General features: G+C 37.2%; 1 protein-coding gene across 3 annotated transcripts in view; it reads right to left on the reverse strand.

Moving 5' to 3' along the window:
* Window positions 1–658: 658 nt before the first annotated feature.
* Window positions 659–24,561, reverse strand: part of RALGPS2 (Ral GEF with PH domain and SH3 binding motif 2) — a 157,004-nt gene continuing 133,101 nt past the window's right edge. For 2 of the 3 annotated variants that reach the window (XM_047703964.1, XM_047703961.1), the window contains 7 exons: window positions 20,922–20,976; window positions 18,464–18,541; window positions 16,804–16,909; window positions 14,139–14,231; window positions 7,142–7,247; window positions 4,951–5,042; window positions 659–2,296 (listed from right to left, as the gene is read on the reverse strand). In XM_047703964.1, coding sequence (XP_047559920.1) covers window positions 2,267–2,296; window positions 4,951–5,042; window positions 7,142–7,247; window positions 14,139–14,231; window positions 16,804–16,909; window positions 18,464–18,541; window positions 20,922–20,976 — 560 coding nt within the window. In that variant the 3' untranslated portion in view covers window positions 659–2,266. The remainder of the gene's footprint in view (window positions 2,297–4,950; window positions 5,043–7,141; window positions 7,248–14,138; window positions 14,232–16,803; window positions 16,910–18,463; window positions 18,542–20,921; window positions 20,977–24,561) is intronic. The other variant, XM_047703963.1, reaches the window with a different exon arrangement.

The raw sequence follows: 24,561 nt of genomic DNA on the forward strand, positions 1-24,561 counted from the left end.
ACGAGGACTATTCACCAAATCTGAACACTATTCTTTCCCTGTGCACGTATCCCTTAATGTTAGAGCTGAAACATCAAACACACCTTCCAGTTTAGCTCTCTCTTTGGCATGGTGTGATGTCAGGCTCTGACTTCCAGTTGCAAATCTCCTCAAATATGGTTAAACCAAATATGGTTAAATGTATCTAGTAGCTTATTTATGACAAACAAAACAATCATAAAAAATCCACAGGGTTCTTATCCACAGTATTTTTAAAAAGCACATACACTGTTAAAAACACTTATTTCTGAAGAGAAAATACACAAATTAAGGAATTTAAAAAATGTAAAATGAAAGAAAGATGTGCAAGGTCTATATAGTAATACTGCTGGCGATGCAGGTGGTGTCTATGTACCCAACGTGGGTTAAGCTTGGGAGATCATTAACTGAATAATCACTTAGCATAGGCAACATTCTGCCCTCTCCAGCCCATGTCACTGTCCACAAAACCTGAAATAATGGTAATTTCTAACTGTGCTATATGAGAAAAATATCTGAACTCTTAACATCCTTTCCAAAAGCTCTTCTAATTTCCTCTGGATAGACCCTTAGCTAATTATTCTGTGGGCAATATTTTCTACTTAATATTTAAGCTTTATGGCCTCAAGATTATTTAAAAAAAAAAGTATGAAATTCTTTAAGAATGCAAATGTGAGAAATTTTATGTGAGGCCCAAAGTATTACAGTTTATTGGAAGAGATCAGTCAAAAAGCATTTCTTATTCTGGGCTACTGCTAAACTACAGGATGTCCCATGAGTTTCTAACCTCTAACGTGTGGCCTTTATTCAAATGCCATTTTTTGTTAAAACTCGAAGGCAGTTCACCTTGAAACTTTTTTCTTTCTTTCTGCAATTCAACATTTATTCTGGAAATTAAATGCACTGTTGCATGGAAGAGCTCTCCCAAAACAGCTTGGTCAACCACTGACAAAATACGGTTTCATGGCTGGGACCTATAGTATGTTTTTAGAAAAGGGTTTTGTAATAAAGGAAAGTTACATATAGGAAGGAAAGTTTTGATACTTAAGATTCCCAGAATCTCAATCTTTCACCTTCTTCCCTTTTAAAATTATTTTGTGTGCCTTATAATAAAATACATATACAAATACATATGTGGAAGCTCTTCTAAACAAATGTGATCCTGAATCTCATATTTAACAAAAACAATGAACATGAGTAATAAAAAAAAAAAAAACTGGCATTGTGTACATTAAACACTGTAAAAGAAAATATCCTGATGAAAGATCAGTATATCGTCTTGACGACAAAAATCACCAGTGACTGGTAGAAGGGATAATTCAATTAACTTGAAAAAAATGTGATTACTGTAAAATCCCAGAAAGTTTAGACTGGGATTATGGTTCTTTCCTAAGCAGATTTGTAGTCCAACAATGAATTCATACAGAAGGCTAAATTTTAAACCCAGTTAAAAACAACCATGTTTTCTGGAGCCCACGTGAAAAGTGTCTGGACTAGGAACATTCAGCCTTGATGCCTCCAGTAGGAAATGATGTTCCCCATACAGTACTAAATTTCCAAAGTTTAGTGTTTAAAAAAAAACAAAACCTCCCCTCATCCCAAACAACCCCCGCCCTCAATCCCAAACGAACCCCGACAACTCATATTATGAACATGTCTAATTCTGAAACTCTAGCCAATGGGAGAGCCAGGGAGGCCGCAGACGACTGGGAGTGGAGAGCGCCCCCCAATCCCAGGTCAGGCGGCTGGGAGCACCCCACTCCACTCAGGCAGAGCATCTTCATACCTCCGTTCAACACCAGCCCCTCATACAACCGATAAGAAATGTTTTTCCTTTTTAAAGTGTATCTAAAAAAAAGGCGATTCCCCCCTCCAAAATTAGTACAAAGTTAAAAGAAATGCAAATTAGCTACGATCTATTCCAAGCACAGCACCGCCAGAAGATTCACACACACTATTTGGTGTTTCATGTTGGTTTTCCTTTCATTCTTTTAAGGCAGTGGTTTCCGCAGGTCAGTTCAGAGAAAAGAAGCGTGGTCCATGGCAGTTTGTTTTAGAACTCCAATTTGTTCTCTGGGAATATCTCACTTCATTCCCTGAAATTAGTGCTTTTTTGGTTCAGAACTCCAAAGGCTGAGACGCAGCCTCTGGGCTCCTCCAGGCGCAGAGCTGGCTTAGAGCTGGCGCTTTCATCAGCAACTTGCTCTCACTTAGGGGCAATAGTTCACCTCGCTTCTTTCTTAGGCTTTTACTCAAAAGTCATCAAGTTTGTAGGAACCTTAAAAAGAGAAGCAGTACAAAACTGATAGTATCTAAAAGGTGCTTTTCAAAGTACTATTTCTTATCTTTCTTCATTATTTTAATCCCAGATAACTTTCTTAGAAAAGGAATTTGACAGAAGGTACTGCAATCATTTATGAATAATGAATAAAATATGCTAGACATTTTTGAGAAAATCACTGAGTTAATACTCTCTTTCCAGAAAACTGAAATTGGAACGGAAGAAAGGGTGGAGACAGTATCTTTCTTGTCTACCACAGGGCACTCAGCAGATGTCCACTGAGTGAGCAAACGAACAAGAGAAGCAGCATGGCTCTCGTCAGGGTGACACTCTGACAAAGGTACGTATCATCTGTTTTCTCATTATCTGTATTACCAGGAATTCCTACATGCACATTTTAAAATCCAGCATGGATAATTTTATAATGAACATTACTAAAAATTTCTTTGTGAAATCATCATGAAATTAAGTGTGAAAGAGTAAAACTCATCGCTAGATAAATTCTGATCTGACACTTGGTGACACTGAAAAATCACCAGGTTACAGTGTGAGGCTTACAGACTGGACCAGGTTTAATTCGATTCCTTATAGAAACCAACAGTAAGACATGAAGTCCGCATTGTAGTGAAGAGAAATCCCACAATGAATCTTTGAAATATGAGTATATCTTTTGTTTTTTGAAAATCAGCTCATGAGTCCTCTAGTCAAGGACTAAAAAGAGGGTTTTACCATGTTAAAAACACTCTTAACTCTTACTGTTTTCTAAACCTTTAGTGGGAGAGAGACTCCCACTTCAGTGGTCATTTCTCTGTCCTTTAAAACAGCTCAATAGCTATCACTTCAGTAATCTTTTTCTGAAAATCTAGGATATTCAAGGAAAAAAGGGGGGAATCTTTTATACGTGTCACCTTCTGTAATAACACAATCATAACTGAATCATAAATCAAGTGCAATACAAATGCTCAAGTACTTAAAGTATAAATTCTCAGTCTGGTTGTAAGAAACCCATGTTTAAATAGAGTGTAAGTTCATTTCCTCCTAAGTTCCTTGAATGTGACTTAAGGTATTGTACTTGAGTGAATCAGAGTCTTCTACCAAAAATTTTCATATTTCACAGCTTCTATTTATATATTTGTTACTACTCTGGTTCTCCCAAGTACACGGACAAATAAAAAAAACCCACTTATACTTGTTCAGCTGGAAGATCTGCTAATATAGTTGAAGAAAACTGAACCTTTATGTTGGTCTCTAGATTAATCTTGAAATCTGAGATTTAAAAAAAAATGACACTTAATACTTTAAGCACACTTTAAGTGTACTTAATACTAATACTTTAAGTGTAAGCTGAGTTGCACATAAGCTCAGTCTAGGCAAAAGAAAGTCTGTTTCTTTCATTCTGTCGCAGACCCTAACTTGACAAAGGCAAAAAAGCAGACTTTGTTCTATGGCATTTCATGTCCTTAATGGAGGGTACTAAAAATGATACCAATGCTGCTAGCAGTCTTTCATAAGTATGTATGTATGTGTATATATATATGAAATAAAAATTCTAAGAGAACAGAGCCTATTCTAAATAATATTTAAAAAGAATGGACCTAAAAGATAAAGATATTTGATTGTCTGACCCTGAGTATGTCATTCAGCATTTCTGAGACTTAGCTTCTTCTTTTATCAAAAAAGGGGTACAACTTTGGTCCTGACAGTACAGGGTGAAAAAACTTTTAACAGATGATATAAACTTATGTCGTGTATTATAGTATCAAAATCAGCCACGGATAACACTTAATTGTACACTTGAATTTCAGTACCTGAAGTCAATGGTCTTCAAATATATCCAACTAAAAACTGGCCTACAAAAGGTCTACATGTACTTCCGTAACTGTAGTTATGTTTACTTCACATCTTTTCTACCAATTCATGGCTCAACTTTAGATCTGCAAGAGGGTTTGGGGAAAACAACATCATGGCTTCATTTCTCCTCTGTAGCTGAAAAGTGTCTGAATTAGACCATCTTTGTTTTGGTGAAATAAAAACAAACACATCCAAAGGGTTGTGGGTTTTGCTGCCACCACAGGAAGCCGTATCAAGTTATTAATAAAGATGAATCAGAACAATTTTTATCAAAGTGCCATCTAAGTCTTACCTCCCTGGGGCTCTATTTTTTCTTGCCTCTCACTATATTCTACTGACATGGGCTACATTTGCCGCTTTTGAACACCTTCGGCTCCTTCCAGCCTCAGGAGCTTTGAACCCTCTGTGCCCCCCACCAGGCGACTGCTCCCCTGATCTTCACAAGGCTGTTCCTTCTTGTCACTCACGTCAATGTCTTCAGGCAGATCTCTGCTGCTCACCCTTATTTATTTAAGTTATGTCTACTCTTATCCCTCTGTATCACATAATTCTGTTTTCCTTATCTAGTTTATATTGTTCTCTATATAGTTTTAGCATTTGAAATTGTTTTTTCATTATTTTACTATCTCCTCACTAAAACGTGGACTTCATACCTTGCTGACTGCTGTCAGTAAGAAAAAGAATAAAAACCGTATCAGTTCCCCGCCTCATGCATCAAGTTAGGCTGCTGACTCCCCTGGAACTCTCTTACACAGAGCTCCCAGGGATGAGCGCCCTGAGGCCCGGGAGCCGCCTCCCACCTGCTGCTTGTCGCTCTGGCAAGCCGCGCTCAGATGCTTGAACCACAGCATCGCGTTCATTCTGTTGCCGGCTTGAAACTTGTACGAGTTTCCTACAGTTATTAGAAACAAGGGAAAAATGATAAAATTTTAAGGATCCTGACATATAATAATTCAGCCTGATATCAAAGAGAAAATAAAACACGACTAGAATTCTCCGTTTTCAGAATTCTCGGTCTCTAGCACCTCATTTTCTAATACAAATAAAAAGAAGAGTTCTCTATGCTATGTCCACATGCTGTCAGTTATTCAGAAAGTCACCGTTTTGCTGTTATGAATTTGAAGAGAGCCATGTTTGTCTCCTTAAATGTTCTTTGCAGTAAAGTATACCCAATAAAAGAACTGTTTGGCTCCTCTAGATTTGTATGTGGGACTGAGAGTACAGAATATGTTATTAAATTTTTACAGGCAAAGCGCTTTAACAAGTTTAACACTTGAACAGAGGTATATAATGTGATTAAGGATTAATTAGCTAACATCAACTATGCTTTTAGGTGTTAGTTACATTTGCCGAAATTATCAGATTTCTGGGAAAATCTGAAGAGTCACTTTCCTTTTTGAGAAAATCAGAAATTCATCCATGCTATGCATATTAGACCTTGCGTTGACTAATTCAAGACTGACACATAATAAATGTATCTTATACAGTTGTGTGTATTGAGGTGATAAACTGAAAAAAGAAAGGATTCACGTACTGAAGGCTGCCCTAAGCTGAGCTTTATTCCCTTTTTCTACTCCCTCCTTTTTTACTACATTCAATGGTCCAAGAGCCTGACCTTCCTTTAGGCATGATGGAGCTTTCCTTTGAGACTAGAACACTCCGAGAACTTTTTCACTTTCAGAAGCAAGAGTTTCTTCACCAAATGTTTAATGTTAAATAATACTGTTTTACTTGCTGAGCTCAGACGTGGACATGAGACCGACTTGAACTGAAGGCGTACCTCCAATAAAGCTGCCCACGGCTGCCATTTATCTACTTTATCACCCCTGCTCTGAAAGACTGTTAGTACAGATGGCACAAAAACCTTGGCTACTTGGAAATACTTTTATCAAGCCACACTAGGGAAACCGAAAGAAAGAATTTGTTAACTAAGCCCAATGAAAATGATCTCCTTAAAATGTAATTTTATGAGTAATGCCTCTGAGATTTGGGGGTGGAGCAGGGACTTTGAAATCAGAATGCTGAATAGGGAGTTCTTGCTCCGTAAGTCAATCTATTACATATCAAAATGAGACATTCTGCTACTATTATTTTTTTCCATATACAACATATTTGCTTAAGTTTTCACTTAAAATGCTTCAATATTCTAAAAGCAGAGTTATCTGTTGATACAAAATACATTCTGAATAGAGGTCAAATTATAGGTGCATAGTCAGTATTATTTCAGTGGTGAGTTGCTGCAGTGGAAGATTCTGGGCAGATATGAATGCGTTTCCTGTCTGGCTTCCTTTGAGGTGCTTATCAACAGCTGGCAGTTGTTATGAAGGAAGAGCAGCAATCACATCGGGATGCATTCTGACGGCCGCCTGCGGCCTCCACTTAGAGATGCACATGGTGTGATTCTACACATCCCACCCTCCAACTTCTCTGATCCACTTAAAAAACTCCTCTGGTCAATAGTCAATAATTCCATTCATAAGTCTCTCCCTACATTGTAACCAAAGTATTAATTATTAACTCTACTTATTTGGAAAGTGATAGGAGTTATATAACCAATTAACTTAATTAAAAATAATGGAACAAAATCAGAGGAAAACCTCTGCCACATTCAGAAGTTAAGAAAAACAGTTTATTTCAGGGTACAGATGAAGGGGTACTACCTATATATACAGCAAATGTCTGAGATTTTAAGGTAACCGATTCCCCAGTTCCCTCCTTCCCCCCTTCTCTGCCTGGTTCTGAGCTCCCTAAGGATTACTCGGGCTTTTAATTGCAAACTTATGCCCACACAGCAAAGAAAATATGCTTATCATAGATACTGATACCAAAAATATTGATATTATTATTACACATTACGTGACAGGATTATTTCCCCAAAGACCAAACCACATAAACACACTCCCGGTCAAGTATTCCACTTAAACTATGTTTGGACCAACTGAATGTTATATCCTTGCAGTACCTTAAACACTAGATATTCTAATGATTCACCTTTCTCAGAGTCAGTCAGCAAGAAGAGATCTGGGTGTTCTGGGTCATCAGCCATCATTACCATCCATCCTACCACAGATACGTTCTTATTTGATGTTGATTTGAACTGAGAGATAAAAAGATCATTAATGGAAACACCAAATTTAGGGCGCATCCTAAGTGAAAATTAAGGATAAGCACATTTTCAGTTTCTCCCGCGAGAGGTAAGATTTGTGACTTCATGTTGGTCGAGTCTGCTCACAGTCTTTTTACTTACTACTAAATTCCATGTAGGCACGCCCCCTTTAGATAGTCTACTACTCTTCAGATCCTTCCTAGCTTCAACTCTTCATCCAAACCTAACTATCTGAGTCTCAAGTCCCAAAAAAACATGATCTGTCGCTGGGTCTAATAAATTCATCTCTGTGGTTTTTTTTCTGTTCCTTACTACACTGTTATCTTCTTTTTACCCAGCTTTATTGATATAATTAACATAGCATAACTTTAAAGTATACAATGTAATAGGGCTATTATCTGAAACCTGATGATTTACTAAGCCAGCAGTACTATCAGACAAAAAAAAATTTTTTTTAAAGTAGGCTCCAAGCCCAGCCTGGAGCCCAACACAGGGCTTGAACTCATGACCCTGAGGATCAAGACTGAGTTACCCTGGTGACCCAGACAATTCTTTTTTTTTTTTTTTTTAAGATTTTATTTATTTATTTGACAAACAGAGATCACAAGTAGGCAGAGAGGCAGGCAGAGAGAGAGAGAGGAAGGGAAGCAGGCGCCCTGCTGAGCAGAGAGCCGGATGCGGGGCTCGATCCCAGGACCCCAGGATCATGACCTGAGCTGAAGGCAGCGGCTTTAACCCACTGAGCCACCCAGGCGCCCCAGACAATTCTTAATAATATATTCTTACTTTATTTCTTAAAAAAGGTATTCTTAGTATGCTTGTTACTTTTCTATACTTGAAATAAATATAATGGAAAAAAGAGCTATTAGTAAAGAACAGAAAATTAGGTTAATCTCATTCATGACCATAAATGAAAAAATATTAAGTAAAATATTGGTGTATAAAAAACCTAATGGGGCGTCTGGGTAGTACAGTCTCAGTTGAGTGTCTGACTCTTAGCTTCCGTTCAGGTCATGATCTCATGGTTGTGAAATGGAGCCCCACGTTGGGTCCCATGCTCAGCATGGAGTCTGCTTGAGATTCTCTCTCTCCCTCTGCCCCTCCTGTTCATGCTCTCTCTCTTACTCTCTAAAATAAATAAATAAATCTTTAAAAAAAAACAAAATAACTGGTATATGATGACCAATTTGGATTTATCTGAGGAATGTGAGGTTGGTTTAATGTTAGAAATCAACTAAGGCAACTAAATTGGGTTTATTTCGAGAAAGCAAGATGAGTTCAACTTTAGAAAAACTAACCTCAGAAAAATTATTGAACTAAATCACCATTATTAACAGATTAAAAAGGAAAAAAAATACATTCAACTCAGTTTACCCAACAAGCTTTTGCAAAAATATAATGTGTATTTGCAACAGACTAGGAATAGAAAGTATAGAAAGAGTAATTCAATAAAGAGTATCCACCAAGCAAACAAAAACTTACACAAAAACCAAACCAAAGTAAAGCAGGAAAAGACCAAAAAGAAAGAAAGAAAGAAAGACAGAAAGAAAGAAAGAAAGAAAGAAAGAAAGAAAGAAAGAAAGAAAGAAATCCCCAAACCAAAACCCTGCAACACACACACTCAAAGGTAAAATGCTAAAAACATTTCAAAATCAGTATCAAGGTAAGGATACCCATCATTGCTACTTCTATCCAACGGAGAATTTGAAGACCTAGTCAGCTTAACAGGATAACAAAAAGGAAATAAAAGGTGTAAGTGTAAAGAAGTAAAATGCCATTACTCACAGATGATAATACTGACAAAGAAAATCCACTCGTATCTACCAAATGAGTTAAGAATAATGAGCAAGGACACTTGGAAGAGATCAGTATGAACATCAAGCGTAATTCTAAAGACAGACAGACTGATTAACTGGCTGGTCAGAGAGAAAGAGAAAGTACAACCAGGACACTTGGAAGAGATCAGTATGAACATCAAGCGTAATTCTAAAGACTGACTGATTTGTCAGACAGAGAAAGAAAGCTCGATTGGGGGAGCAGCAAGCAGAGGGGGAAGCAGGCTCCCCGCTGAGCAGAGAGCCGATGTGAGACTCAATCTCAGCACCCTGGGATCATGACCTGAGCCAAGGGCAGACGCTTAAGCAGCTGAGCCACGCAGGTGTCCCTCAACTGTAATTCTATACATGAGAAATAGAAAAGTCACTTCTAAGAGAGGTACCTAGCAATACACGTGACAAAAGCTATACAGGAGAAGTAAAACTGATAAAAGGCATCCATCCAAGAAGACATAAACCAATGAAGAAATACCATGAGATGAAGAAGATGGTCTGACTTGTAAAGATGCCAATTCTCCCTAAACTGACTTATACAGATTCAGTGTCATCTCAATAAAAATTTGAGTAGGGTTTTCCAGAACTTGAGAAGCTGATTCTAAAATTTATATACAAGAGCAAAGGAGCAGAAATAGCCAACATGCTGAGGACCTGCACTGATACACATTAAGGCTCATAAAGCTACAGTAATTGAGGTCACGGGCTACAGGACAGGGACACACAAATAGGGCACTGGAAGTCAATAGATGAAAATTCATGTGACAAGAGTGGACTCTGCAGACTGAGGAAGGAAGAATGAATTGTTCGATAAATGATGCCAGGAAAATTGGTTATCCACACAGAAAAATCACGAAAACAAATGCTTGACCTTTCTGTATGCATTTACACCAAAGACTTTTTTGATTCTGCTGGTTTTCAAATATAGCTGACCTTTGAACTACATGGGTTTGAACTATGCAGGTCTACTTAAAATGTGGATTTTTTGGATAAATACATTACAGTAAGTATATTAGTATATTTTTTCTTATGATCTTTTTTTTTTTAAAGATTTTATTTATTTATTTGACAGACAGAGATCACAAGTAGGCAGAGAGGCAGGCAGAGAGAGAGAGAGAGGAGGAAGCAGGCTCCCTGCAGAGCAGAGAGCCCGATGTGGGGCTTGATCCCAGGACCCTGGGATCATGACATGAGCCGAAGGCAGAGGCTTTAACCCACTGAGCCACCCAGGCGCCCCTGATCTTTTTTTTTTTTTTTAAAGATTTTATTTATTTCTTTGACAGAGAGCGAGATCACAAGTAGGCAGAGCAGCACACAGAGAGTGAGGGGGAAGCAGGCTCCCCGCTGAGGAGAGAGCCCGATGCAGGGCTTGATCCCAGGACCCCGGGATCATGATCCGAGCTGAACGCAGAGGCCTAACCCACTGAACCACCCAGGCGCCCCTCTTATGATTTTCTTAACAGTTTTTCTAGCTTACTTTATTGTAGGAACACATCATATAATACATGAAATGTGTCAACCATTTATGTTATTGGTAAAGCTTTTGATCAATAGCAGGCTACTGGCAGTTAAGTTTTTGGGGAGCTCCAAGTTATAGACAGATTTTCAAATGCACAGGTGTGGAAGGGAGATGGGGTAGGTGCCTCCAGCCTAGTTGTTCAAGGGTCCACTGTACTAATGGGGGCATATTTGTACTCTGATTTCTGGTTTTCACTTATCGGTACTTCCTTATTGGTTAAGTATTTTGAGTCTTTATAGATGTCTATTGTAAACACTACAGAAATATTCTTCGATGGGTATCTTTGTGCACTTGTTCAAGGATTTCCACAGGACAGATTCTCAGAAAAGGAACCGCTGGTTGTTATTAAGTTAAATATGGACTAGGACTGCCCACCACAAAAGCAATACCAATTTAAATTTCTGAAAACCATGGACAACAGTCTATGTTTCCCTATACCATGGCCAAGGCTTATCTCCTCTTTCCCCTTTTCTAATGTCTGTTTTATTCTCATGGAGCTGTTGAATGTCTTTAGTTTTGTTACAGATTTCTTTTCAGGTGCAGTCTTGGTCTTTAAAAAGTTAAACAGAATTTATTTCCTCTCCACCACACAGTAATGGGTTCTAACATACCTACAATTTTTTTTTTTTTAATAATGAATTAACTTCCATTAAAGGGTATTTTTATAGTCAATGTTTTCATTTTAAGACATCCAAAGGGTGAATGTTTTCATTTTAAGACATCCAACAAGGGGCTCCTGGGTGGCTCAGTTGGTTAAGCGTCTGCCTTCAGCTCAGGTCATGATCGAGCCCTATGTCAGGGGACTCTGCTGCTCCCTCTCCCTCTGCCCCTCCCCACACCACCCCTGCTTGTGCTCTTTCTCTCAAAAACATAAAATCTTTAAAAAAAAAAAAAAAAGGCCCATCTAAAAATACAGACATCATAAGAGTCGCCCTTTGATCTCCCCAGTTAGTCCACACTGCCAAGCCTATTCTGTTCCTCATAGGCAAAAAAAAGTATAAAACTTATGGGTTTGTGGGCTTCTGGAGTTCCCCCTTCTGCATTTATAGACTTATACAAACAGGTATATTTTCATTAGTGATTTTTTTCTCTCTGACTTTTAATTTCAAAGGCTGAAACTACAAAGTTGAAAGAATGCCACAGTGGTTACCCACAAATCTACATTTTGTGCATTTGCTTGATCTTTTTGAACTGCAGACATCATAAAACTGAGTCTTAAATATTTCAACATGTATAGCATAAGAATGTATTTCTATATAACTATAATATACGTATCTAAGAAATTTAACAGACATACCATTTTTTATAAAGTCCATATTAAAATTTTTTCAGTTGTCCCAATTATGACCTTTGTAGTTTAAAAAAAAAAAAAAAGACATTATGTCCAGGATTCAACCAGAGTACACATTGCATTTACCTTTCAGACTCTTCAGTCTCTTTTAATCTGTAAGAGTCCTCCTGTTCCCCTCACGCCCCTCCATCCACCAAATTTTGGTCTTAAGAATCCAAGCCAGTTGTCTTGTACAATGTCCCACAATCTGGATTTGATTGTTTCTTCATGATTAGATTCAGGTTAAACTGCAAGAACACTACACAGGTGGTGCTCTGTTTATAGAATACATTTTAATCCTTTATCTGTTGCTTATATATAGCCATTATTTTCTTTCAATTTGTATTTTGTTTGAAAATGATTTTAGTACTTTTTTCCTTCATTGCTTCTAGTTCTATGCCACATCTCTTCTAAATCTGATTCTATAATATAAACAGGAGCCTGTCGCTCTACCCTCTATGTTGTTCTTGTAATTTGTTTTCCCCAAATAGTTTTAATTTAAAAAGATTAGGAATATAGTCCATTTCCTTGGCATTCATTTGATTTCCTCACAAACCACTATGCTCTAATTTCATTTGGCTTCTTTCTAATAAGTTAGGAAAAAATAAAAAACATTTAATTTTGAATAGCTACTTTTTTTAAATAATCGTCAACTAAGTGAAATCGAGCCAAGCATCTCAAAGTGGCTATGTGAAAAGTTAACTATATCTGAAGACAAAGGATTTAATTTCGTTATAGCAACCTTTTTTCCTCCCTTTGAGGATAGCAGTATTCATCAGGCAATTACTCTGCAAAATGTTTGCTGGAACTAGTCTGTGTAACTCTATGGATTGTGTGAGCATTAGTCACTTTAACCAGACTACAAAAAACAGTCCTTTACCTCAATGTGCGGACTGTATCTAAACAACTGTAAAATATTAGTGGGCCAAAAAGCCAGAACTTCAGGGGTGCTTGGGTGGCTCAGTTGTTAAGTGTCTGACTTCTTGATTTCAGCTCAGATCATGATTTCAGAGTTGTGGGACTGAGCCCCACATCAGGCTCCTCAACCCTGGGCATGGAGCCTGTTGAAGAATTGCTCCTCCCCCCGGAACCCTCCCTTGGCCCCTTCCCCTACGCTCTCCCTTTCAAAACACACACACACACACACACCAAGACAAGACAGAACTTGAGAATTCATACGATTCCATTCAGGTACAGTCCACAAATGAAGCCATGTGTTGTTTAAGGAAACATATATGGTAAACTCTGAAGAAGAGGAAGGCTATGATCAATGTGAAATTCAGGACAATGATAGATGTGGGTGTGGCAAGGAAGGAAGGAAGGAAGGTGATACCATCTTAGGGCACTTACAGCATTCATTTAAACTGAAAATGCACCCTTCTGGTTTGATTATAAAGAACTAGAACTGTAAGAATAGAGAAGAGCTTCTCTGAATTATGCAATGTCACTAGATAATTTATACACAGTAAAAGGACTCGATTTTTTTAGTGGATTACCTTTCCTCATATGGTAAACCACTTAATTTCACTCCAAAATACATGACTTAGAAATAAAATTCTTCTCAAGGGGATTTTATTAACGCAACATGGAAAATTTCTTCCTTTCAAAGACTGGATCACTGGCATATAAAAACAAAACAGCATGCAAAAAAGATTTATAGGAAGGCTCTACATTTGGAGAAAAAGTGCATTGAGAGGCTTCTTCTAAGTAATTTGCAACACAAGAGAGTGGACTATAATAAGGAGAGTAACAATTACTCATCTTCACTGTTGAGCAAAACCACTCCGTGTGAGACTGAGGTGGAAAGATCTTTAGATGACGGTCCCAATTTCTCACATTTTACAGATTATGAACTGAGACTCCAAAGCAATAGTTTTCAACTGTTTTCTGAATAAGAAACCCAGGCCTGGGAAGATTTTGATGCCAAGACAGACAGTGGTAATGTGCACTTTTGACCTTTTGATGGAAAAGTAGCATTCAAAAAAAGAAACCTCTAAATAGGGAAGTTATTCCAAGACCTTTCCTGGAATGGTTTTACTAAATAAAAGTAATTCTACCACAACACTCACACAAGGAATAGACGTAAGAACTTCAGGATTAGAATATGGAAAAAATCCAAATGGCCGCATCCCATTAGGACGACTTTCTTACAACCACGAAGAGGTACTGAGACTCTGCTAGCAGTTTAGAGGAGGAATACTTACATGCTTTCTTTCTGTAGCTTTTAGAGATTTGGCAGCATAGTAAAAAAGTTGTGTCCCACACAAAGCTGCCCAATACTTTGTCCACGATGCCACCTGGAAAGACAAACACAGAAACATATTACCACCGGCTTCTCAGTTTCTTTGCTTTCTTAGTGCTGATGACTTCTAGCTCCACTCCAGCCACCTTAGCCTCGAGTTGAATCACCTCTGAAATCTTTACCTCCCACATTCCTGTCAGTTCCACCAAAAAGACTGCACTACTACTTTTATTCAGATTAACTATTGGTTTCATCAAAAATCATACCACTTTTCAACATTATCGAGCCTTGCCGCTGCCTCCCCATCCTGTAGCCTCCTTCTCCTTTCTTCATTTTTAGCCAATACCACAGGGTCCAGCACTATATCCATTCCCTTCCAAATCCTTGAATCTCACTGTCCCTCTCTCCTGATAGAAAGCCAGCCTTATTTAAATATAACAGTCTGATTACTTGGCACATTATAATAACTGAATATTGCTGGAGGGATCAAACTGTGCCAACTGGTAAAATCAGAACCAGCAATCTCATAAAGGAATCAATAGTAGTTCATTTTTACCCCATCAAGTCATTATACTCTTCCTCTCTGGAGACAGCCATTTCATTCCTTTTCTTAAAAATCCTAGTCCTCCATCCCCTTATAAGAGCACTGCACACTTCCCAGAGAAAAATAGGTGAAATCTGGCGAGGACTTCCTCATCTTCCCAGACCAAGTATCTGTTTGCTGACCCACCTACTCAGCCTTTCTTCCTGCTGCAACAGAAGAGCTAATGCTGCTTCTATCAAAGGAGAAACTCGACCCTCCTTTCATGCTCTAGATCCTACTATCTCATTCCCTCAAGAAATCTGCTTCTGTAATTTACTCCTCTCTCCACTGTCTTGATTTCTCTCCCTCTCCCATCATTACACAAATGAGGCTTCACAGCACTCCCATCACTGAAAATCCCTCCACTGCCCGTCCTCTGTCGTAATAGAGAGCACCCAATTTCTTTGCTCCTGTTTACAGCATACCTTCTTGCAAGGCTCTAATCTCTGACTCTACTTCTCTCTTGCCCATTTTCTCCTCAGCTTGCTTTCAGTTAGGCTGCTGTTGTCAAGGTCCTTGATCCCTGACACATTCCAAAGCCTCTATTCTTCACCACACTCAACCCCTTAGCAACATCCGGCATGGCTAGCCATTCCTTTCTTCTTGAAATACTGTAACCTCTACGCTTCTCTGGTAACAGTTCCTTTGTTTTCCTCTATGCTTCTCAGAGCAGACCCAGATGTGCTATAGAACTCTATCCTCAGCCCTCTTTTCCTCCCCAGCCATACTTTCTTCACAGATAATCAGTCTCACCTGGTCCCATACGTCAAACACCGTCTGTATGCTAACAGCACTCAAATCTCCATCTCTGGCCACCATCTCCGGCAGAACTTCTGAACTGTACTTTATAGAGACAAACTGATGTCTCCACTTCTATACTTAAAACGCATAGTTAAGTGAACTTAGCCAAGACTTACTGGCCCCCAACCCTGACACCACCTTCATCCCATTTTCTCTCTCTCATACATTGCACCTAATACCCCATCAAGCAACCCCGACTGTCCTCTCTGACTTCGTTTCCTCCACTTGCTGTGCCTCAGGGCCATGGGCCTTCTCGCTGCCTGAACTCGGGATCCTCACGTGGCTGGCTCGCCTGCGCATTCAGCCTCTCCTCATCCTCTCACTTGCCATCGCATCCCCTTATTTCAAGGGCTTACTTTCTATCTGTCTCGTTGGAATGTCACTTGCACAAGGCAGGCGCGTGGCCTCATCTTGTTTGCTGCTCTATTTCCAGCATCTAGCACACAACAGCGTCATAATGCCCCAGCTGACACACTCCTCCTAGTTTTTCCTAGCTGGCCTCGTGTAGCTTCTCGACTATGTGTGCCTGAGGTTTACTGTGACATAAGCAGCAAAATCAGACTGCTAGGATGTAAACCACTTTTACATTTGAAGAAGCTCTCATATCTTCAAAAGTGTTAAGTCTGGATACACACTGAAGGTTTATTCCAAAACAGATAAATTATACTGTTATTTGAGAAAAGAAAAAAAAAAGTCTTCTTTCGTTAGCAGTCAAACTACTTGCTGCTCCTGGGAAAGAAGCAGCTTCTAAGTTATCTACAAAAGGCTCTGTGCCACTAAACTTTTATCGTTTAAAAAAAAAACAGAACAAAGGTTTGGAGGACATTTTACTACCTGGGTTTCATGAAGGAAAACGAAACTGCATTACAGAGATTTAAATAAACAATTTAGGACTAACAAAACAAAACTAGCTGCATTCCACATCTGGGGGTTGTTACTCTCTATTCTTTATCTTTCCTAAACTTATTACTAAAATATTTCATAACAGCATATACTTTCAAGGTTCTCCGAGAAGTGGTTTTGTCTAAGAACTGTATTAAGGGACGGAGAGGAGTACGGGAGCACCCTCAACGTATGATCTAACAAGTCTAAATTAAGAAACCCGATGAGGCAAATGCGCATTTCCAATTATTTCAAATGTACTATACATCTGGTTTTATTTCATTGTTTTCGTATTTTTTAGGGCCCTCTATGTTTGCTTATTTTTAGAGATGTGTTAAAATATAATACATCAAGATCTTACCGTAGGCTTTTTGCCTTCTTTTAACAAAGTTTTTCTCCTGAGAACACCTTGAATAGTAACAGCTCCTGGATATAAATGCACTGCCAAATCCTCTGATTCTGCAGAACTATAATAATGGAATGAAAAAAAGAATATGTGAGACCTTTTGTGTACAGCAGTTACAAAGAAGGTACTTAACTGCAACATAATTACTCTTAATTTTAAAACGTTGTTACTGTACTTGGCATTAGACACAATTATAAAGGCTTACTGATCTAAAATTTATAAGCTGTCACAAAAGTTTAATCAGGAAGTTATTAAAGTCAGCAGATGGTTAAAAAACACACACTTTATTACATATTTGAACAAATGTGATTTAGAAAGAATAGAGCGATTCACTTTAGTGAAGATTAAATTAAGGATTTAAGACTTTTTCTTCTTCTTAACCTGCCACATTTGCATCACTGCTGTAAACATTTTTTCCCATTAGAAACTTTAAGTCCTGGTAGGAAAGGTGAGGATTCTTTTTGGTAAAAAGTATTCAGGCATGTAAAATTCAAAACAGAAAGAGCAGAAGTTCAAAAAATAAAGAAAGGAAAAAGAAAACCCATGCTTAATTTAATTCTAAAGCAGGTGAGAGAAGCGGTATAGGCAATAACAACATATTTAAAAAACGAGTGTACTGCAGTTAAGTTGTAATGACATTTAAATGCTCTCAATGCCTAAGTGTTTGATTATAGCCTAACAGCTCTCCAAGAAAGGAATAATTCCAAAACTCAAGATTTCCTTTTCACTGATCTTAAGAAAACCACCACAAAATAACTAAACATTTGAATATCTTTCCCCAACTGCCTTAAGGTCCTATATTTAATAAAACAATAGTAACTTCTACAAGTCAATTAAAACATACATACTAATAAAAATCTGTCATTCTCTGGGGATCTGACATGATCTGCAGAATTCCTACAACAGGGAAGAAAACTGAAGATTGCCAGGTTATCCTGTCATGATTATTTAGGTGTCTTCAAAGCGACTTAAAAACCTAGAGACCACTAGAAATTTCACGCTACTGCTATTTATATTCAGGGAGGAATACACAGAGAGATTAGACACCAAACTGATAGAAAGCTTACTTCTGAAGTTGGCTATTTTATTTGTTGTATTATGAAGTGGCTGATTACCCATTACCAGTAACCTCCAGCCCCATGTCAATCTAACAGTCTCATTTCCTTCTGCAGCTAATATGGTACAGGAAGAGACCTGGTTTAACTAATAAACCACTGAACAAAATGAGTTTAAAAGCACAAATACTATTTACTGAGACTTATCGAAATTCAGAGCCCGCAGTATATATGGAAAATTCTTAACAAAGATGAACTGGAGACTTACTGGCCAAGTAAATACTGTGACAGTAGCCTTTGAATAATGCTTATCCAAGAAGCAGCAGCTGTTATAAGGCCACCAAGTTGGAATTAATTTTGCAATCAGCTCAGTGGATCAGAAAGAAAAGTTCAAATTTATCTCTAGATTAAATCTTGGAAAGAAAGCTTTTGTGGGTATTTTTTTAGTTTTTAAGCCAATTAATTGAGAAAGAACAGAGATACTGTGAGATCACACCCATTTAGCCAATCACCAACACCAGAGGGGAGTTCTGTGACCCCTGAATGCAGGGGGATTGTACCTGCTGGCCTTCATGTGGCTTCGATAGCCATTTCGTGCCACTCGTGTCACCGGGCCGAGAGAATGGTATAATCTGTTCCTGTTGGATTCCATTATAAATCGTATATATTACATATGCATTTATTCACAACAATACCTAGAACAATGTAACAACTTCTTCCTGTAATACAGTTTTCTAAATCCTACAAAGGACAGTATGTGGTTGCTCCTCTTTTTTTAAGCATGCAGCACAGATTTAAAAAAAGATGTTTTCTTCTACTACTGACTCTAGAAATACAGGTCTTAGTATATACCATACATTTTATATACATTTGCTTTCACAAATCTGCTAAGATAATTAAAGAGTTATTTATAACCAGCACTATCAAAACCTGGAAAATACTTCAAAAATGCTTTTGTTTCTATTCCAGTTCTTGGACTCCAGTTTAAAAATGGTATCTGGATCTATATAAATAACTCATTTTTATGATATGTCCCTATGAAGACACCTAAAAGCAATGTGGGCTCTAAACTTAAAATTAATGTGGCCTGAACATCTCTATTTTCCTCTCTATCCTTTACGTTAAATCCAAAAAACTAATAAAAGAGACAAGCTGAGTAAAAAGGCATTATTTTATTTCTACATCAACTGAAATAAATGGTAAAGCCAATAAATGACAAAAATGGTTTGAGATAATATTTATCCAAAATGGCATGTAATACTTAATGAAGGAAATAAACACACACACACACACACACACACACAGAATCACCAACACTTCTTTGCCTGGGAAAAGCCAACGGTTGCACTGTTGATAAATGTGATTTAAAAATGTGATTTAAAACAAAAAGCATTATTTTAGCAACTTAAACAGCAACATATTTGATCTCTCTGTAGGAAATAAGGACAGAGAGTGATATGTTCAACATTCAGAAAACTATTTTCGAATTCACTCTCTACAAGAAGTATTTAAAAAATCCTAGCTCTTTATTTACTGTTTATTATTCCATGTCTGAATATTGCCGGGAAGCATTAATTTGCTCTCAAAATTCCAAAAGCCACAGATTTAAACTTGGCACAAGTACAGACTTTTTTTTTTAGCCTCAAATGTCTGCAAAGCAAAACATCTGTCATAGAAGAAATATATTGTTTTGAGATGTGAAGGTGACACCGTTAAATACTTTTCTTCAAAAGTAACCTGCTGGGATGAGAACAGATTACTGAATACAACACCATCCTGGTGCAAACTGAGAAATGATTTTTTTCAATCAATGTTTTTTATCTAACAATTACAATACACTCTAAAATCAACATATGATGCTCTTCCTGGAGGGAAAGAACTAAAGTCACTTGTACAGACAGCATGCCAGAGGCAACTTATGTTTTTCTCGTTTCAGGCAAACCCTAATAAAGAGACTGAATGCAAAAGTTGGAAGAGAAATAGAATGCAAAAACAAGTTGTGAAGGCCCCTCAAAAACAATAAGACTTAGGAACACAGATACGGTAGAAAGGCTCAAGAGTACTTTGAAATGCTGGGTCTGCAAATAAAATCTTAATCACGTAAGAGAAAAATAAGAATATAATATTTCAATTAAACAGCATGAAATTAACCAATTCCAGTATCATTTACGGATAGTCAATAAAATTGTTTTCTACTAAAAAAGTGACTGATACGGAGTTAGATAACTATTTTCAACGCCATCAATTTCAATATGGCCCTCAAAGCTGCTTAGAAACTTAGGCTGCTCGGTTTATATACGAAAGGGAGCAATTATTTTGTCAGAAGTCAAGCATCGTGTAAATATAAAAATGGAAGAACTGAAATGGTCAAAGACAATATAAAAGTCCTAATGGATGTTTAGTAAATAAATTATTTGCACTGTTTGGCTACATTTTTAAGGAGATCTTACATTCGAAGATCAATATTAGCATATATGCTGTAGGCAGATGGCAACTTTTAAAGCTTAAAGCAATAAAGAAAGGAGAAGGGAACATGCCTTACAGGAGTTCAGTAGAAATCTGTGCACTCTGTACATACTCCGAGGTAATGTCAATTTAAATTCAAACTTCAAGCTGCTTTACTTATAGTATAATTTAACACTGAGTCTTTTTGCCCTTGACAAGGTAGCAGAGAATGAAGTAGACTATGCTACTTAATGCCTTAAAATTTCTTAAATGAACCAGAATTTAAAGAAATAATTTTAAACACATAAGTAGGTAAGTTGACTATGACTGGTTATTATGATTTTAAATTTATAATTTTAAAAGCACTAAAGTTCAAGTACGTATCAAGTCACCAAATAAACACGTATTTATTAGCTAAGACTTAAATATCAACTTTAATTTCTGCCACCAGGTGGAAGCTTATAAATAGTCCCTTATGGATATGTAACAAATATTATCTGTTAAAATGCATATGATCACATCTTTTAAGAAAGACTAACTAAACGTGAAGCAGTTCAAACGAACAATTCTTACCTTTCAAAAGCAGGCCATGAGGTCTCCTCACTTAGTTCAGAACCATCACTGCTACCTAAAATAAAAAATTATTCTATTTTTTAAACATCAGAATTACAGTTTAATTTTGTATTTTAAAAATAGATTCTTCAATTGTACTTCTAAAATGACAGTCATGTTATTCGTGGGTGAACATCCACATATTAATTCTTCCTTCTAGTATTCATGCTGCTAGGCTCATTCTGTAGTATGTTGGAATTTAGTAAGACTACCTAAAATAACAAAATAGCATAGAACATTTTTGTGGAGCTGCTTACAGCTCAGATTCATTATGCTAATAAACAATTTTCTACCATTAGAGAATGTACCATAAGCACAAAATTTTTCAAATTTAAAAATATGATCAAAATTTAAGACCAATATAGTTGAGAAATTCTTAGAGGTTCATGCTCTATTTTATCTCTACAAGCCTTTTAAGACCTTTTATCATCCTAAGGATAAAAAGCTTAATGAAATTTAATTTTTTGCCTTCAGAGGCAAGGTAGAAGAGGATGGAATACCTAAATTTTAAAAAAGAAAGAAAAAGGTGCTGTTAACAATCCAAAAACTTTCTCCTTAGCCAGAAGAGCAGTTAAAATATAAAGTTTTACATTAGCTAAAGAAAAAACTGAGGGGAATAAACTTAGTCTAAAACAACTTATATTGATTTAAAGGTTATTTTAAAGATAATTCTGGCTCTCAACAAAACTGATGATTAATCTCTTACATATCAAGTAAACTGTCAACAAGACTTTCATACCAGCGTTCTGTAAGAGACACAAACTCCAGTGCTAAAAGGTACACATTGCAGGTGATAGATTAACACCCTATCTATGTATTTAGAGTGGCACTAGTTACATATAATATCCTTGGAAGAACTGAGTTACCAGTAACAGAAAAAATTTTCTGGTTGTGTGGTTCAGATGAGAAACTGGAACAGAGTCTTGTCGATTATCTTTTGATTTGTAGCATTACATGGTAAACACTGAAAATTCAATCATAATTACTATGACTTATCTGCAGAAAAATGTAAGTCTTTCTAGAAGCATGAAACTCAGAGTGGATATGCTTCTCTTAGCTGGGCCAGACCACTTTAGGTTATCTAAGACTTCTACACCACATCAGAAAATGTTAGGAGGTCATTGTCCCAAGCACTGGTTAATTTCTCTGGAGTACTTTCTCAAAATCTCCACAGTACAGACTAATATTGTAGATTAAAGCTACAGCTAAGGAAAAAACCCTTTTTAAACTATAAATCGTGTGTGTGTAACATCTACCATCTGTGGTTATAAATTACTTTCCTTCCAGAATATAGAGCTTTAAAACAAAAACCGTGCAAGGTAATATCTATGTCTAATGTTCTAATTTACAAATAAGGATGTAACAATCTTTACTGTTTACCCACTTAACAGCCTTACAATAAAAATAAATAAATACAAAGGCAAAATTAAAATAGTCTCTTCCTTTTTTAAAAAAGTTTTTTATATTTAAGTAATCTCTATACCCAAAGTGGGGCTCAAACTCACAACCCCAAAATCAAGAGTTGCACACTCTACTAAGTTAGCCAGGCATCCCTAAAATAGTCTTTTCCTGTTCTAAAAGAAAGGCCTCCAAACTGAGACACTAACTGTAACTGAATGAAATAACGAGATAATTATCTTGTGAAAACCAAAAGAACATCAGTGAAAAAGCCACAGATAAACTAAAGAATTATCATTATGAAATTTATGATGGGGGGGGTGCCTGGGTGGCTCAGTGGGTTATGCCCCTGCCTTTGGCTCAGGTCATGATATCAGGGTCCTGGGATCAAGCCCCATGTCTGGCTCTCCGCTCAGCAGGGAGCCTGCTTCCCCACCTCTCTCTGCCTGCCTCTCTGCCTACTTGAGATCTGTCAAATAAATAAATAAAATCTTTAAAAAAAATTTATGATGGGGAAAAGTCAAGTATTATATATACTTGAGAGCTGTAACTTTAAAAATTATTTTTTTTTTGGGTTAAAGTGGCATGCCAGATTCCATAGTGTAACAAATTTTTAATGGGAAGAAAGTTCTCTCTTTTGCAAAATTACACTATATATTATTTTTCAGGTTGAGGTTGATATTTGCATAGTAACAGCTTATAGCATTAATGAAGAGGTATTTGAGGTGGCTAACTTGTCTTATATTTTGTGAATTTTATCATTATTTAATCATTTGTACCTATTAAAAGGGGAACTTTGGAATTTAAAAATTGCCAAACGGTGCTGGAAAGCTCTGAATCAGTTTTGTTCATTGCGTTTGGAACTTTAAAGGGTTAAGGAAGTCGATTTGTTTAAGAAAATGAACTCCTTCTTGGATTTCTTTCTACTGACTATTCATCAATACTGAGATGATCCTATTAATAATAATAGGCTTATTAGCCCTTGAGCAACCAGGCACTTAATCAGAGAAGCTATTTTCCTCCTCTACTCCTTAAGAAAAACAAAAAACAACAAACAAACAAACAAAACATTGTAGGAAGGTTTTTCCAATAATCAAAAGAAATAATGTTCATCTAAAAGATTCAGAAAATAAAGTTTAGGAAGTAAAAACAAATTTTCCTCATAACCTCATATCCCTTTCCAGTATGGTCCCAATTTTTTGGTCCCCTTCATCTCTATTCCCTGGCTTCTTGTTCTCCAGTCTACTCTAATCAGGGCTCTGATGCCACTATTTTATGAAGCAGGTCTTATCAAGGTCACCAATGACTTCTATCTTGCCAAATGCACACTGATCAATTCCCATCCTTATTTTTTTCCTTGCATTTGATAGTGATACATTAAATACTTCCCTCTTCCTGGAGATACTTCCTCTACTGGGCTTTTGTGATACCACAACCTGATTTTTATTCCTATTTCACTGATCCCTCCTTTGTATTTCCTTTGATGATGTATCTATCAAAAAAAAAAAATACTAGGGGGCAACAGGGTGGTGCAGTAGGTTAAGCATCCAACCCTTGGTTTCAGGTCAGGTCGTGATCTTATAGTCATGAGATCGAGCCCTGCATCAGGCTCTGCACTCAGCACTGAGTCTGCTTGAGATTCTCTCCTCCCTCTGCCTTGCCTGCTCACTCTAAAATAAATAAATCTTAAAAAAAAAAAAAAACGGTAGTTTAATCAGACCTCTAAATGTTAGTGTGTCTTCTTTTATTTACATGCTTTCCCTTGGTGACCTCAACCAATCCCATGGCATGAAATACTATGCTAAATATGCAAACACCCATACTTAACATCTACAGACCTAACCTGAACCCACTGAGCTCAAAAGTCACATATTTAGTTACCTGACAATTCCATGTGGACCAAACACGTCCAAGATAGGATTCCCAACTCCTCAAACCCAGTCATCCTTCACAAATACCTCACCACCTACAAATGATTGCTCTTCTGGTTTTATCTATCATGGCAATGGTACCATCATTTAACTAACTGCTTAACCCAAAAAACTGGGAGTATACCAACTCTACCCCTTTCCTCATTCCTACAACCAAACTGCATAAAGCAACCAATTCAACCAGTCCACCTTCTTTTCCCACCATTCCTCAAATGCCTCCCTTTTGGAGTCAAAAATATCAAGCAGTTTTTTAAAACACCATGATTTCTTTA

Source organism: Lutra lutra, chromosome 15, assembly GCF_902655055.1.
Source record: "Lutra lutra chromosome 15, mLutLut1.2, whole genome shotgun sequence".
NCBI classification, from domain to species: Eukaryota; Metazoa; Chordata; class Mammalia; order Carnivora; family Mustelidae; genus Lutra; species Lutra lutra.